The 12,768-nt window shown below is 55.6% G+C and overlaps 5 protein-coding genes across 5 annotated transcripts; 3 read left to right on the top strand and 2 right to left on the bottom strand.

The window, feature by feature from the left end:
- Positions 1 to 321: 321 nt before the first annotated feature.
- Positions 322 to 1,734, top strand: M406DRAFT_357642 (uncharacterized protein). Its single transcript, XM_040923733.1, has 2 exons — positions 322 to 519; positions 1,097 to 1,734. Exon 2 carries the CDS (start codon positions 1,132 to 1,134, stop codon positions 1,318 to 1,320), a length of 189 nt encoding a protein of 62 aa, XP_040773923.1. The 5' UTR covers positions 322 to 519; positions 1,097 to 1,131; the 3' UTR covers positions 1,321 to 1,734.
- Positions 1,735 to 2,002: 268 nt separating this feature from the next.
- M406DRAFT_264326 (uncharacterized protein) lies at positions 2,003 to 3,342 on the bottom strand (the record flags this gene model as incomplete). Its single annotated transcript, XM_040917654.1, has 5 exons — positions 2,003 to 2,050; positions 2,154 to 2,817; positions 2,860 to 3,098; positions 3,165 to 3,256; positions 3,321 to 3,342. 5 exons carry the CDS (start codon positions 3,340 to 3,342, stop codon positions 2,003 to 2,005), a joined length of 1,065 nt encoding a protein of 354 aa, XP_040773922.1.
- A 1,015-nt stretch (positions 3,343 to 4,357) lies between these two features.
- Positions 4,358 to 7,237, top strand: M406DRAFT_108084 (uncharacterized protein; the record flags this gene model as incomplete). The annotated part of the gene is made up of 3 exons (XM_040915283.1): positions 4,358 to 4,557; positions 4,673 to 6,086; positions 6,185 to 7,237. 3 exons carry the CDS (start codon positions 4,358 to 4,360, stop codon positions 6,656 to 6,658), a joined length of 2,088 nt encoding a protein of 695 aa, XP_040773921.1. The 3' UTR covers positions 6,659 to 7,237.
- A 1,205-nt stretch (positions 7,238 to 8,442) lies between these two features.
- M406DRAFT_281124 (MFS general substrate transporter) lies at positions 8,443 to 10,976 on the top strand. Its single transcript, XM_040918429.1, has 7 exons — positions 8,443 to 8,559; positions 8,620 to 8,797; positions 8,904 to 9,003; positions 9,084 to 9,096; positions 9,234 to 9,876; positions 9,925 to 10,465; positions 10,590 to 10,976. The coding sequence occupies exons 1-7, from the start codon at positions 8,452 to 8,454 to the stop codon at positions 10,789 to 10,791; spliced, it is 1,785 nt and encodes a 594-aa protein (XP_040773920.1). The 5' UTR covers positions 8,443 to 8,451; the 3' UTR covers positions 10,792 to 10,976.
- A 74-nt stretch (positions 10,977 to 11,050) lies between these two features.
- M406DRAFT_45821 (uncharacterized protein) lies at positions 11,051 to 12,329 on the bottom strand (the record flags this gene model as incomplete). The annotated part of the gene is made up of 2 exons (XM_040924287.1): positions 11,051 to 12,196; positions 12,285 to 12,329. The coding sequence occupies 2 exons, from the start codon at positions 12,327 to 12,329 to the stop codon at positions 11,051 to 11,053; spliced, it is 1,191 nt and encodes a 396-aa protein (XP_040773919.1).
- Positions 12,330 to 12,768: the final 439 nt, after the last annotated feature.

Genomic DNA, 12,768 nt, shown 5'->3' with positions numbered 1-12,768 from the left:
ACCCCGTTCCGTTATTCCCTCCAGTACCGTAACATACACACTGCTCTGGTGCTATAGCAGGCCTTGGCCTGGTGTTACCTTCTTCTCTGCTAAGGCGGTACCTGCATCCCCCGCATATCCACCACCACACCGCCTGTCACTGCCGATCTTGGTCTTTTTAAGCCATCCGAGGCGGTTGGTCTCCCACACCACTGCGCGCAGAGAGAAGCTGCCGCTATTTGTTGCTGCCAGCGCCCAGCGTGCCTTTCGAGTCTGCTCTTTTTTCCTCTTTTTTCTTTTCTTTCCTTCCCTCTCTCTCCTTCCTGATTTCCCCTCAACGCACTTCGACCTTGTGACAGACAATTTTCTCTCGACGAAGAATAGATTTCAACCTTTGAAACTTTGGACATCTTCCGCCTCTCAGACCTTCTTGTCAAATTGTCGTGTGCTGTTCACCCATTCGCAGCCCCCCAACCCACCCAACGCCGCGATCAGATTCATTTCACGCCGCCGAATCCGTAAACAAATTCCCTCTACAAGGTACGACACAAATCTTCACACCATCAGAGACGAACCCTCTCTCCTTCGTCTGTTGCACCTTCGCTGCATCTCCTTCCCTTTCCCCTCTCAACACATCCATCTATCCCAGAGAGCAGCAATTGGCCTTTATGAGCGCCGTCGCGCGCGCACCACCACTGGAACCTTGCCGCAGCGGCTGTGTCAACAAGCTGCAGCTGTAGGGTAGAGCTCTTGGCCCCAGCCGCGGCAGCCCCAGCAACCCACACATGACGGGTGCCAAGCTGCGGCTTTGGACGGGAGCGGCGCAGTGACCCAAGACAAAAAGAGAAAAGCCATGAAGAAGAAAAAAGACGGCAATGAGAAAACAAAAAAAGAGCCATCGTCACTGTTATTGAACCATCGTTTTGCTGCGACCGTGAGCGGTCCTGGTGGAAAACCAAACTCTGCGCGAGCCAATTGGCGTGACCGGCGAGGCCAATTGCTTCGTCGTGTGATTGATTCGTTACGGATCTTCAAGTCTTCTATTTCACCTGCAGCACCTCACCCTCGAAGAGGATACAAAGATGACGTGTGGCTAACAATGAGTGACGTTTTCTAGGATCCATTCTTGTCCATTCAGAAAATCCCGCAACAATGCCTGCCATCAACGCTCTGGTCGCCCGCGAGGCCGTCTCCACCATTGCCAAGCGCCAGAACTGGGCCCAGAAGGAGGCTGGTGTTGTCGTCGTCTTCTGCATCGTCTTCGTTGTCGCCGTCGGCATTATCGGCCTCTTCATCAGCAAAAAGATCACTGCCATGCGTCAACGGAAGCAGGCTCAATAGATGGGGAGCCCGACGTGGGGGAGGAATTGACGAGAAGAGTACGCGCGAGCGGCAGCTGTGGCCTGCAGCTACTGGTCCGCCTGGACAGGAGCCCGGGGCAAGATATGGAACATATGCGCCACCTAATCTGGTGAGGCACGGGGGAGGGCGGACGTACGGCTGAACGAAAACGGAAGACCTTATTATGGCAGTAATGATTATTTCTTGAGAGGAAGGGGGCGGGTAAAGGGGGACGGGGAGGACGGCGACGAAGTCATGATGCTCCTCCCATGCCACTGAGCCTGTGTTGGCAATTTCGCACATACTTCAAGCTGCCCTGCGTTTCAGCAGCCAGCTATTCGTCTGACTTTCAATCAACAAAGATACAACAGTCTAATCACAGTCGTTTTAAAGACCAGAGACGGATGATATTGGATGGTTTCTTGCTTGGTGTCGCAGTATCTCGTGTGTGTGTGTGTGTGTGTGTGTGTTGCGTAATCCACACAATCCTGTGTTTGACCGCCTTCCCAACCTTGCCTTCTCCATACGACATACACACAGACAAGCCTCCCACGTTACACCTACCAAGCAGCTTGTGCATTTTCGATGAAGCCCCTCATTATGTGCTGATGCGGTCATGGCGCATTGAACACAACACACCGTGGACTATCTCGGCTGCCTAACCCACCACTGCCCTTGCGGCTTAGATGTTCAATTCCATCTTTTCAAGATGGATGAGACCATTTGCAGGCTGTTTGCCTGCTGTCAGCATTTGGTCTGCAGAGTAGAGGAGCTAGAGTGGGAGTAAAAAGAGAAAGAACAGATAAATGAAATATGAAGGCAACACAACTCACCGGTACAAACTGTCTCAACCTCACGCCGGCCTCTCTAAACACGGCGGCCGTCTCTCCATCCATACTGTACCCCTGGGCATACACGACCTCGCTGACGCCGACCTGCGCAATCTTGATACTGCAGGTAAGACACGGGCACGTATCGCAGTACAGCACGGCGCCCTCGCGCAGGCGGTCCCGGCCGGCCTCGAGCAGGGCGTTCTCCTCGGCATGAATACACAGACAAGTGGCCAGGCCGTGGCCCGAGCCCTGGCCCGAATTGCAGCGCGGACAGCCGCCCTCGCTGCAGTTGCGGATGCCGCGCGGGGTGCCGTTGTAGCCGGTGGAGATAACGCGGCGGTTGTGGCTGACGACGACGCAGCCGACGCGGCGCTTCATGCAGTTGGAGCGGTGCGAGGCGAGCGTGGCGAGGGACATGAAGTAGCTGTCCCAGGACGGGCGGAGGCGCTCGGGGCTGAGGAGGTCCAGCTTGCCTAGGTTGACGTAGAGAGAGGCCAGGGCGCGCGACGTGTTGAGGAGGCGGACGGGCGCGCTGGAGATGTGTGTTGCTTGGCCTGTCAGCGGGTGGTAGAGCTGTGCGTCTGAGAGGGCGGCGAAGGCCTCGAGTGTCTGGGCAGGCGGTGGCGACCTGTCTGATGATGATGTGCTGGTGAAGATGCTGGTGCTGGTGGTGGGCTGTGCCTTATCGCCGGAGGATGCCAGCGACTGCTGCGTCTCGAGGTGACGCTGCTGGTAGCGTTTCCACCGCACGAGGAGAGGCGCGTCGACAGAGATGAGCAGGAAGAAGGGCCGCTTCGAGTAGGCGTCGAGGATGTCCTTGGACAGCACATCCGTGACGACCCAGCGGGCCCGCCAGTGCTGAGTTACGTGTTCCAGGAGGTCATCTGGAGAGGAGAAGATGAGGGATGTAGAGGATGATGAGCTCCGTTTGTGATGTGTATTTGACTCCTCTGTGTCTGCAGTTACTGGTGCTGTTGCTGGCTCCTGGGAAGGGGTGCTGCTATTTGTGACCAACGCGCCTTGTTGGGGTTTGACAAAGACATGAGTGAAGCCATGATGTTCCACCAAGTACTGGGCCACAGTGTTCTTGCCAGAACATATGCCTAAGAGGAGCTGATTAGGAACTTGTGTATGTGGAGGAAAGAGAAAAGACTGCTCAACACTCACTGCCACAAATTCCAATAAGCATCTTGTTGGTTGGGGTGAGACAATTTGTGTCTGACTTGTGTGTGCAGTGGGTTAGGTTTCGTGTGGGGGAATGGCTCATTAACAGGAGAAACCCTTGAGGCAACTCAATGAAATACAGAGAGGTTCACAAGCTAGAAAGTCTAGAGGCGCGCTGCTGTAGGATACGCGCTTCACGCGTTCTTGGGGGTTGGAGCAGGGGTCCTGTTGGTACAGGTGCTGCAGCCCTAAGAAAGGAGACGGTGCGGGAGCTTCCTTGCTGTCAATCCTTCTAGCCTCTAAGCATTCAACGTGACACCGTACGTACCATAGTATTACAGCACCTCTTCCACCAAGTCACAGGGGTATGTGCCTGCAACCACAGTGCTATGTACCTTGCCGCTCCAACCCCTCATGGACCCCCACTCCCCAGAACATCCCTGTGACCTGTTTGCTGGACCACCTCGGAGCTTCTTTCTTCTTCGACACCCATCACCAAGCAGCTCACCAACTTACCTGCTTCGCTGCCTGCACTCTAATTATTTCCTCCTCGTGACCAGTATCATTGTGCACTGATGAACTGATGACTCGACCCTGAGACCATTTTTCCCCTCATCCTCTTCTTCTTCACCCCTCTTCTCCTCAAGGTTGGTGACGTTGTCCACCATTGCCTCTCTTTCTGGGCGTACAGTACGTTGCACACTCATTGCTCATTGCATCATCCACTGCCCCTCGTCCCACACCCCTCCTGCCCAAGGTGTAGTGGGGCTTGTTTGCTCAGGGTCCCCCTCACCTTGCGACCGACATCAGCCACCTGACAACCTCACGACGCCTTCTCTTGACTCCTCCTCCTTCATCCTCTCCTTGATTTTGTGATCTTCTGATATTTTCCTTATTTCCCCCTTCATACAAGAGTGGAAAGTGCGGCTCCAAACGAGAGGAGAAGAAAACGAACAAGTACCATCCAAACTGGAGAGAAACCCCAGCTGTGCAACCTCAAAGAGCCTGTGACAGGCACCGATCGCGACACCAGCACCACCATGGCAGAGCTTAAATTCGCGGCGTTTTCGTCGCAGATAGAGCTGCCGTTTTACTCGGCACTCTTCTCGTCCAAGCTTGACCACGCCAAGCTCGACGACTCTGCGCGCTTCGTCCTCGGCACTTATGAGTCCAACCCGGCTGCAACCCCCGACGAGAGCACTCGTATGCAGATCCTCGGTAACTCGCTTACCAATAACTCGTAAGTCGCTCACGGATGCAGTTGTCTGCTGTCTTTCTCTCGGCATGCAGGTAGAAAGAAAGGAGAGCTTTCGTCTGCTTCTACAGGATTTCCTAACACCAAGATGTTGCGACAGGGTCGGTCTCAACCAATGTCGCGCGGACGGTACCATCAAGAACGTGAACACGATCGAAGACTTCAAGCAGACCGACAAGGCTGCCATGCTCCAGACCGCCGGCCGGCAGATCTGGGACGCGATCAAGGACGGCACCATCTACTCCGTCCCCTCCCTCCTCGCTTCCCACACTATCCTGTCGTTTGCCGACCTAAAGAAATACCGCTTCACGTACTGGTTCGCCTTCCCCGCCCTGCATTCGGACCCCCAGTGGAAGCGCACCGCGGACATAGGCAGGCTCACGTCCGCCGAGAGCACCGCGCTGGTCGATCAGGTGGGGACCTGGCGCTACAGCGTCGACAACAGGGAATATGGCTTCTTCCTGGCCAAAAAAGTCCGCGGCGGCGAGGACACACGGTCTAAGAACTCGTTCGACTCTGCCGCCGAGGAGCTCGGATTCAGGTGGGTCATCGCCTCCCTACGAGAGTTCGAGAACGGCTTCTTCGATGGCGTCCCCGAGGAGGACCGCTTCGTCTCTTTCGTTGACCCTTCCAATTATGCCGAGCACCCCTCCTGGCCCCTGCGCAACCTGCTAGTCCTTGTCCGCCAGCGCTTCCACCTGAGCAAGGTCAACATCCTCTGTTTCCGCGACACCCAGGCTCGGCGCCACGAGGCTCGCAGCATCATCCTGCCACTTGCTATGGACAGCGTGCCGGAGATGGAGACGAGCACGATGCCCAAGGTCACGGGCTGGGAGCGGAACGCGATCGGAAAGCTGCAGGCGCGCCAGGCGAGCCTCGGCGACTATATGGACCCCAAAAAGCTGGCGGACCAGGCCGTGGACCTGAATCTCAAGCTTATGAAGTGGCGGATATCTCCCGGCCTGGACCTAGACACCATCAGGAATACCTCGTGTCTGCTTTTGGGCGCGGGCACCCTGGGCAGCTACGTGTCGCGCAACCTCATGGGCTGGGGCGTTCGCAAGATCACCTTTGTCGACAACGGCTCCGTCTCGTTCTCGAACCCTGTGCGGCAGCCCCTCTTCGACTTCAACGACGCCCTCAATGGAGGCGCTCCCAAGGCGACCAAGGCGGCCGAGGCGTTACGGGAGATCAACCCCAGTGTGGAAAGCGAGGGCCATGTGCTCTCGGTTCCCATGCTGGGACATCCTATTGCGGACGAGGCCAGGACCAAGGCCGACTTCACCAAGCTCCGACAGCTCGTCGAGTCCCACGACGTCATCTTTTTGCTGATGGACAGTCGTGAGTCACGGTGGCTGCCAACAGTAATGGGCAAGGCTGCGGGCAAGATCGTCATGAATGCTGCGCTGGGCTTTGACACGTACGTCGTGATGCGACATGGTGCCGCGCCCAAGGATGGCAGTGAGAAGACTCTAGGGTGCTACTTCTGCAACGATGTAGTTGTGGCTACTGATGTAAGTTCCGCCGCGCAGCATATGTATTCAATCATCATTGTCTTACAACGAATACCAAACAACCTCCTCTTTTTTGCTGACACAAATTCTTGCTACAGTCCCAGAAAGATCTCACCCTCGACCAGCAATGCACGGTCACCCGTCCTGGCGGCGCAGCGATCGCGTCAGCACTCCTTGTCGAGCTGCTGGCGAGCATCTTGCAACATCCCGACGGCCACCACGCCAAGGCTCCTGTCCCCAGCGGCGGCGACACCGTTTCGTATGAGCGCGACCCGCCCAACCATGCACTTGGCCTCGTCCCCCACCAGATTCGTGGGTTCCTCTCCACCTTCCAGAACATGATCATCCGCGGCGAGTCGTATCCCAACTGCAGCGCATGCAGCAAGACCATCGTCGACGCCTACAAGAAGGACGGCTATGCGTTCCTCCGGAAAGCCCTCGAGGACAAGGATTATGTTGCGGAGTTGTCGGGCCTCGCGGAGGTCCAGCGTCGCGCCGAAGCCATGGCGGCTGACGTGGAGCTTAGCGACGAGGAGGACGTGGAGGACGATGGTGAGGCGGTCCTTCTCTAGCGAATGAGTCTCACGAATTGTGACCAGAGAATAGAGACCAAAGAGGAAGGGGAGAGGAAGATACAAAACAAAAAATACATCTGGCGGGAATCATGGGATCATGAAATGATGATGGAAATGCCTGAGCATTGCGGAACTGGATATCGGCGTTTTGTGTTTGGTTACGGTGCCGTGGGTTTTGGCCCTCTTTGCAATCTCGTTTGGAGGGAGGGCTGGACCGCACTACAGAGCATGGTCAGGATCATCAATGGAAATCAGGCTGGAAGGAATATCGCAGGCATTCAAGGATGGTTTTCTTCTTCTTTTCTTGCTTACACAAACCCTTTAACGGTCTTGGGGAGGGGATCTACAGAAGCGGATTCAAGGTGGTTTCTTCACGGGTGACTACTCAGTACCTAAATTACAAATGTAGTCTTGGGCGTTTCCGGGGGGGGGGGATGTTTTTGAAGGAGGCATGCTTTGGCGTCACCAGACAGGCAGGATCAAAGGGGATTGATGAGGACAGCTCATGCATTCCCCATACTTTTCCCTAACTAATAAGGGCTTACAAGGGGCTGATGAATCGACATCTTGATTCAGATTGATTTGCACTGACTGACATGCAAGATTGGAGTTTGGATCCACACAAGCGAGCACGCACACTTTCCCCTTCATGTATTCCAAAAGCAGTCCGTCAATCGGTCAGTCAGTCACCTGCGATGAGACGATATGGCTGGTCACAAGCTGAGACCACCTGCAGTGGGCATACAGAAGTTGCTTAATGACACACCAAAAAGTATGTCGGTCCAAAAGAATGAAAGTGACCTGATACTCCAAACCTGGTGAAGGCCACATGCTTTGGGCACATGCACATGTGTCACTGTGCATGTGTGCGACAGAACTGCGCAGCATTTGTTTTCTCTCTATGTTATCTTGATCTCTCATATGCAGTACGAAAAGAAGAAGGAAAAGGAATGTCGAATAATTGTGTCCGACTTCTTATCCCTCTCCATCAGAAACTGGCTACAAGTTTATAATTACTTTGGTATATATTCTTTCTTTGTCAGCCAAAAGTAGCAGCAGCAGAGCACAGAGTGCCACCAGAACAGGGGTGGAAGGTAAAATGATTAGTACCATAGTTTTGTACCCCGACATCCGACGGCGGTAGCTTACAGGGGCTACTCTCACTCACTCCCCTTCTGCAGCACGGGAACGGCACCCCCCCCCCCCCAAGACGCCGGACCAGCCGAGCAAGACAAGCCGAGAGCTGTAAACCACTGTGTCTCACTGCATCCAGGTACTCATAACGCAACCCTGCGTCCTCGTCTTTCTTCATCTTCTTCGTCTTCTCCTTTTGATACATTGATCTAACCGTGTGCGCGTGGTTTGAGAAGAGGATGGGGTTCTGTTAATTTCACTTACATCTTCAACATCTCTGGTCCATCTGGTCCATCTGGTCTTACGTCGTGTTCGCTGCCATCGTTGTCGTCTCATCACCCTCCTCGTCATCCTTCGTGTTTGAACGCCTCTCTTGTCTTTTCTTGGGTCTTCAGATCAGACCAGGCCAGACAAGAACCTTTCGAATTATCGCTCGCCCTCGAAATAACGACACCAGCAGCAGGCGCCACAGAAAAGAAGGGCAGAGAGGGAGAGAGAGAGAGAGACAGAGAAACGAAAGACGACTGAGGGGAGGGGTTGATCTTGTTATTTCGTTTTGTTTTTGCCTGTCTTTTCTTCCCCTATCTGTAAATTTCTTGCTCAGCGAAAAGAGCAAGGAGGTCATGTCTGGCCGGATCACAGCATGGAGATGGCGCATGTCAAGACCCGAGTCGACGGCCGACTACACAGGCGTGCTGATCCCTCTCGACCGGGCCCATCTGCACAGCCACTCTGCGAGGTGCGGGCAGGTAGAGTACGAGGAGGTGGCGGGCCGTGAGGAAGTCGAGGGGGGTGATGACGAGGAGGAGGAGGAGGATGCTAAGGACAGGCGTGTTGGTAGTGCTGGTAGTGGTGTTGGAAGAGGAAGAGGAGGAGGAAGACGGGATGAGGGTGCAGCTATGCTGGAGATGAGCGCGGCAGAGTATAGCATCGAGGGTTTGAGGAGGGAAGTGAGGAGGGAAATGAAGCGGACGGGAGGGGGAATAAGGTCAGCATATGAGAGTAAGTCTGCTGTTGTGCAGTCCATTTCAGCTGTCCCTTTGGTTCAGATGTTTCTTGGAACTCAGAGTCTGTACGTATGAATTAAACTACTGACGTGTTTGAGTAGTGAAGTCGATGATCATCAACAAGGCTGTTCAGGATATCGGGATGGGGAGATATAACTGGCAGCTGTTTGTATTGTGTGGATTTGGATGGTTTGCAGACAAGTATGCCTTTTGTCTTCCTTCTTGACGGCTGTTTTTCATCTTTTTCATTTGTACTTTGGGCTAACCAGAACGTGCCTCAGCCTCTGGATGCAAGTAAGTAAAAGATGCAGAGGGGGGATGGGAGAACAGGTCTTCCAAAATGGGCCCTCCTTCCTCCTTTTCCTCCTCTTTCCCTCGTTTCCTCTTCCTCATCCTCATCAACCACTGACCAAACACCCCTCACCCTCCAGGGCGTCTCTCTCATCCTCCCCTCCCTCTCGGCCGAGTTCTCCGTCTCCGAGAAGCAGGTCCGCTACACAACATCATGGGTTTATCTCGGCCTCTGCCTGGGCGCCTTCACCTGGGGCCTCGGGTCTGACATCCTGGGCCGCCGCATCGCCTTCAACGCCACCCTCCTCATCACCGCCGTCTTCGGCCTCCTCGTGTCCCTCGCCCCCTCCTGGCCCGCCGTGTGTTTCCTCCTGTCCCTCCTCGGTTTCGGCGTCGGCGGCAACCTCCCCGTCGACGGCGCCCTCTTTCTCGAGTTTCTCCCGGACGCCTCAAGCAGCCTGCTCACCCTGCTCAGCGTCTGGTGGCCCGTCGGCCAGCTCGCCAGCTCCATCCTGGCCTGGTTTTTCATCGGCAGCTGGCCTGCCGACCAGGGCTGGCGCCGCTTCGTCCTGTCCATCGGCCTCATTACCTTGACCATGTTTGCCCTCCGATTTTTCGTCTTTCGCCTGCTCGAGAGCCCCAAGTACCTCTTGTCGCGCGGCCGCCAGCCTGAGGCTGTTGCTGTGGTCCATGGTCTTGCGTACAGGAACAGGGCCAAGACTTGGCTGACGGAGGATATCCTCGATGCTGTGGTGCTGGACGACGACGACGACAACAACAATGGTGACGATGAGACGGTGTCTGCTGGGCCAGGTGCCAACGGTTATCGAGGCCTGTCATCATCGTCCTCCTCAGGATCAGCCAGGGGCGTGCTCAAGGCCCGTCTCGAGGGGTTTTCTGCCGCGCGCCTCCGTCCCTTGTTCAGTAGCCGCAGGTTAGGCCTCGCGACCATCCTCGTCTGGTTCTGCTGGGCAACGATCGGCATGGGATACCCTCTGTTCAACGCTTTTCTCCCACAGTACCTCTCTCACCACCAAGGAGACACATCCTCCTCTTCCTCCACAAAAGAGGCTACAGCTACTACAAACCCAGCAGCAGTAGAGATCTCACCCGAGACCTACCGTGACTACGCCATTCTGAGCGTCGTTGGCGTACCAGGCAGCGTACTGGCCTACTTTGCAGTAGACAGCCCATCCCCATTCCTAGGCCGCAAGGGCACGCTCGCCCTCTCGACCTTGATCTCGGCGGGATTCCTGCTTCTATTCGTCAGCTACGGCAAGACGGGAACATCCCAGCTGGTCTTTTCATGTGTCGAGGCGTTTAGCCAGAACATCATGTATGGAGTGCTATATGCATTTACTCCAGAGATCTTGTGAGTGTTTCTCTTCCTTCCTTTTCTCCTTTCCTCCTATCCTTCTTCCTTCTATTGTTCCCTGAATGACCGACCAAGGCGGCGGGGGCTGACTATATATGGTGTGTTATTGAAATGGTAACAGCCCTGCCCCCGTACGAGGCGCAGGAACCGGCGTGGCGAGCTTTCTCAACAGAATCACAGGCCTCATCGCGCCCATGCTCGCGGCCAGCATCCCTGGTGACGGCACCACGACGCCCATCTACCTGGCCGCGGCACTGATCTTCGCGGCGTTTGTGGGTATGGTCCTGATTCCTATCGAGACGAGAGGCCGACAGAGGCTGTAATTGTAAATGGTATGGCAGTTTATCAGCGTGTACAGTTGTGCATGCATGGTACACAAGGGCAGCATAGCATGGGCCACAATCTTTGAGGCATATATATATGTATATACACAATGGGAGAAAAAAGAGAAGACAAGGCTGGGTTGGGGTGGGCTGAGATTGCTCCCCATGCTCTGGCATCTACTTACTACTAATGTAGCAGCAGCTACTACTGCCCTTATTACAGTAAGAGAAGAAGGTGCAAAAGATGAAGAGCACGACTCTACCGAGCCGAGGCATTGCCGTTCGCCATCCCAGCCGGTTTCTGCCTCATTCTCATGCCGTTTCCCTGCGCGCCGGCGGGTGCGTCCTGTCTCCGTCTCTTGATCCTCTCGTGGATGGCTGCCTTCGTCAATGGGTCGTTTCGCACCGTGTTGTCAACCAGCCACCTCTTGATTTTATCGCGCAGCGTCATCCAAAGCTGTGGGTCGCCCATGAACGGCGCCGCCTCCGTCTTCACTAAGCGTTCCGCCTCCTCGTTCGCCGCTACGACCGCCTTGTCAAGCTCGTCCAGGCTCTGCCTCGCACTGGAGAGCTCGTCGTCCCCCCTGCTCTTCCTCAGCTGCAGGCGCCCGCCCCGCGTGTCGGCCGTCAGGCGGGGCAGGATCTGGTTCAGCGCGATGGACAGTGTGACGCTGAGCTTGCGAGCCATGGCGACGGCCTGAAAGGGCAGGTATGGCGGGTGGGCGGCACCTGGGCTCCAGAAGGACACGACAGGGTTGACGATCCGGACCAGGAAAGGATTGACCAGGCCCTCGAGGAGCCAAGGATGGTTCGGGCTGGTGATGGTACGCACCTCAAAGGTGAGCAGGGCCGCGAAGGCGAGGTACCGCCAATAGACCCCGTCGCTGAAATAGCCCAGCATGGGGAGGACGTACAGAAACACGGCACCCACGCCATAGTATCCCACCAGCCCGGTCGCCCCCGTCATCACGTAGTCGCGCACCACGGTGCACCTCGTCCAGCCCGTCATGTCCGGCCCAAAGCGGTCGTAAGCAAAACGCTTGACCTCATCGGAGAGGGTCTCGTGGGCGAGCTGTACCCGCACGTACAGGTCAGCGTCAAAGGCTGTAGGACCCAGCGACGCCTTGTCTGGGTGCATGGCCGCCGAGAGCTGGCGGTAGCGCCTCTTGATATCCTTCAGGCCGGCATCCGGAGGTACGCCCAAAACCGAGTAGAAGTCCCTGTTGGCGGGCCGCTGGAGCTCCCAGTCGGCCTCGTAGATGGTGAAGAGCAGATACGCGCAGATGACGACGATGTAGGTGCGCCTGTAGTGCTCGGCCCAGCGTTGCTGGCCTGGTTGTGGACGAGGGGAGCCGGCGCGGATGGTGACATTGTAGTAGAGATTCTGGAGGAAGCGGGTGGCCATCTAGAGGTGGTGAAGCTTATATCAGAACACCAAGGCAAAAGCAAGAGGCTCTCTTTGGCCTAGTAAGAAGGAAGGATACGCGACTTACATCAGGAAGGATGGTCCAACCCATCAACGAGAGCCACTGCGACATCTTATCAAGAGGTCTAGGCGGGAGGAAACCCTACTACATTGGCAAGAATGTACACACCCAACCCTCTCAGGCCAGAGAAAAAGTCAGGCAGGGACGGGGAGGGGGAGAGAGAGAGAGAGAGAGAGAGAGAGAGAGAGAGAGAGAGAGAGAGAGAGAGAGAGAGAGAGAGAGAGAGAGAGAGAGAGGAGAGCCTGAGGAATTGTCGTCGTGGTGGACTGGTTGCGGTGTGCTGGCGTAAGATGTTGAATCAAGGGAAAGAGAGGAAGAGACGACGAAAAACAGTGACCATGTGGTAATTCGTTGATACCTGGAAGTGTACATTGGTACTTTTGACATGGATCTCTGGCATGTGCTACCCGCAGCTAGTGTAGCTGCAGCTGTGAGGCACCTGCTGACTAAGTCTTGTTCAGGGACGCGCCTTCTTCCGTTACAGTACATA

Source organism: Cryphonectria parasitica (genome assembly GCF_011745365.1).
Source record: "Cryphonectria parasitica EP155 unplaced genomic scaffold M406scaffold_7, whole genome shotgun sequence".
NCBI lineage: Eukaryota > Fungi > Ascomycota > Sordariomycetes > Diaporthales > Cryphonectriaceae > Cryphonectria > Cryphonectria parasitica.
The sequence above is the reverse complement of the archived record's forward strand: the minus strand, read 5'-3'. Positions and strand labels throughout refer to the sequence as shown.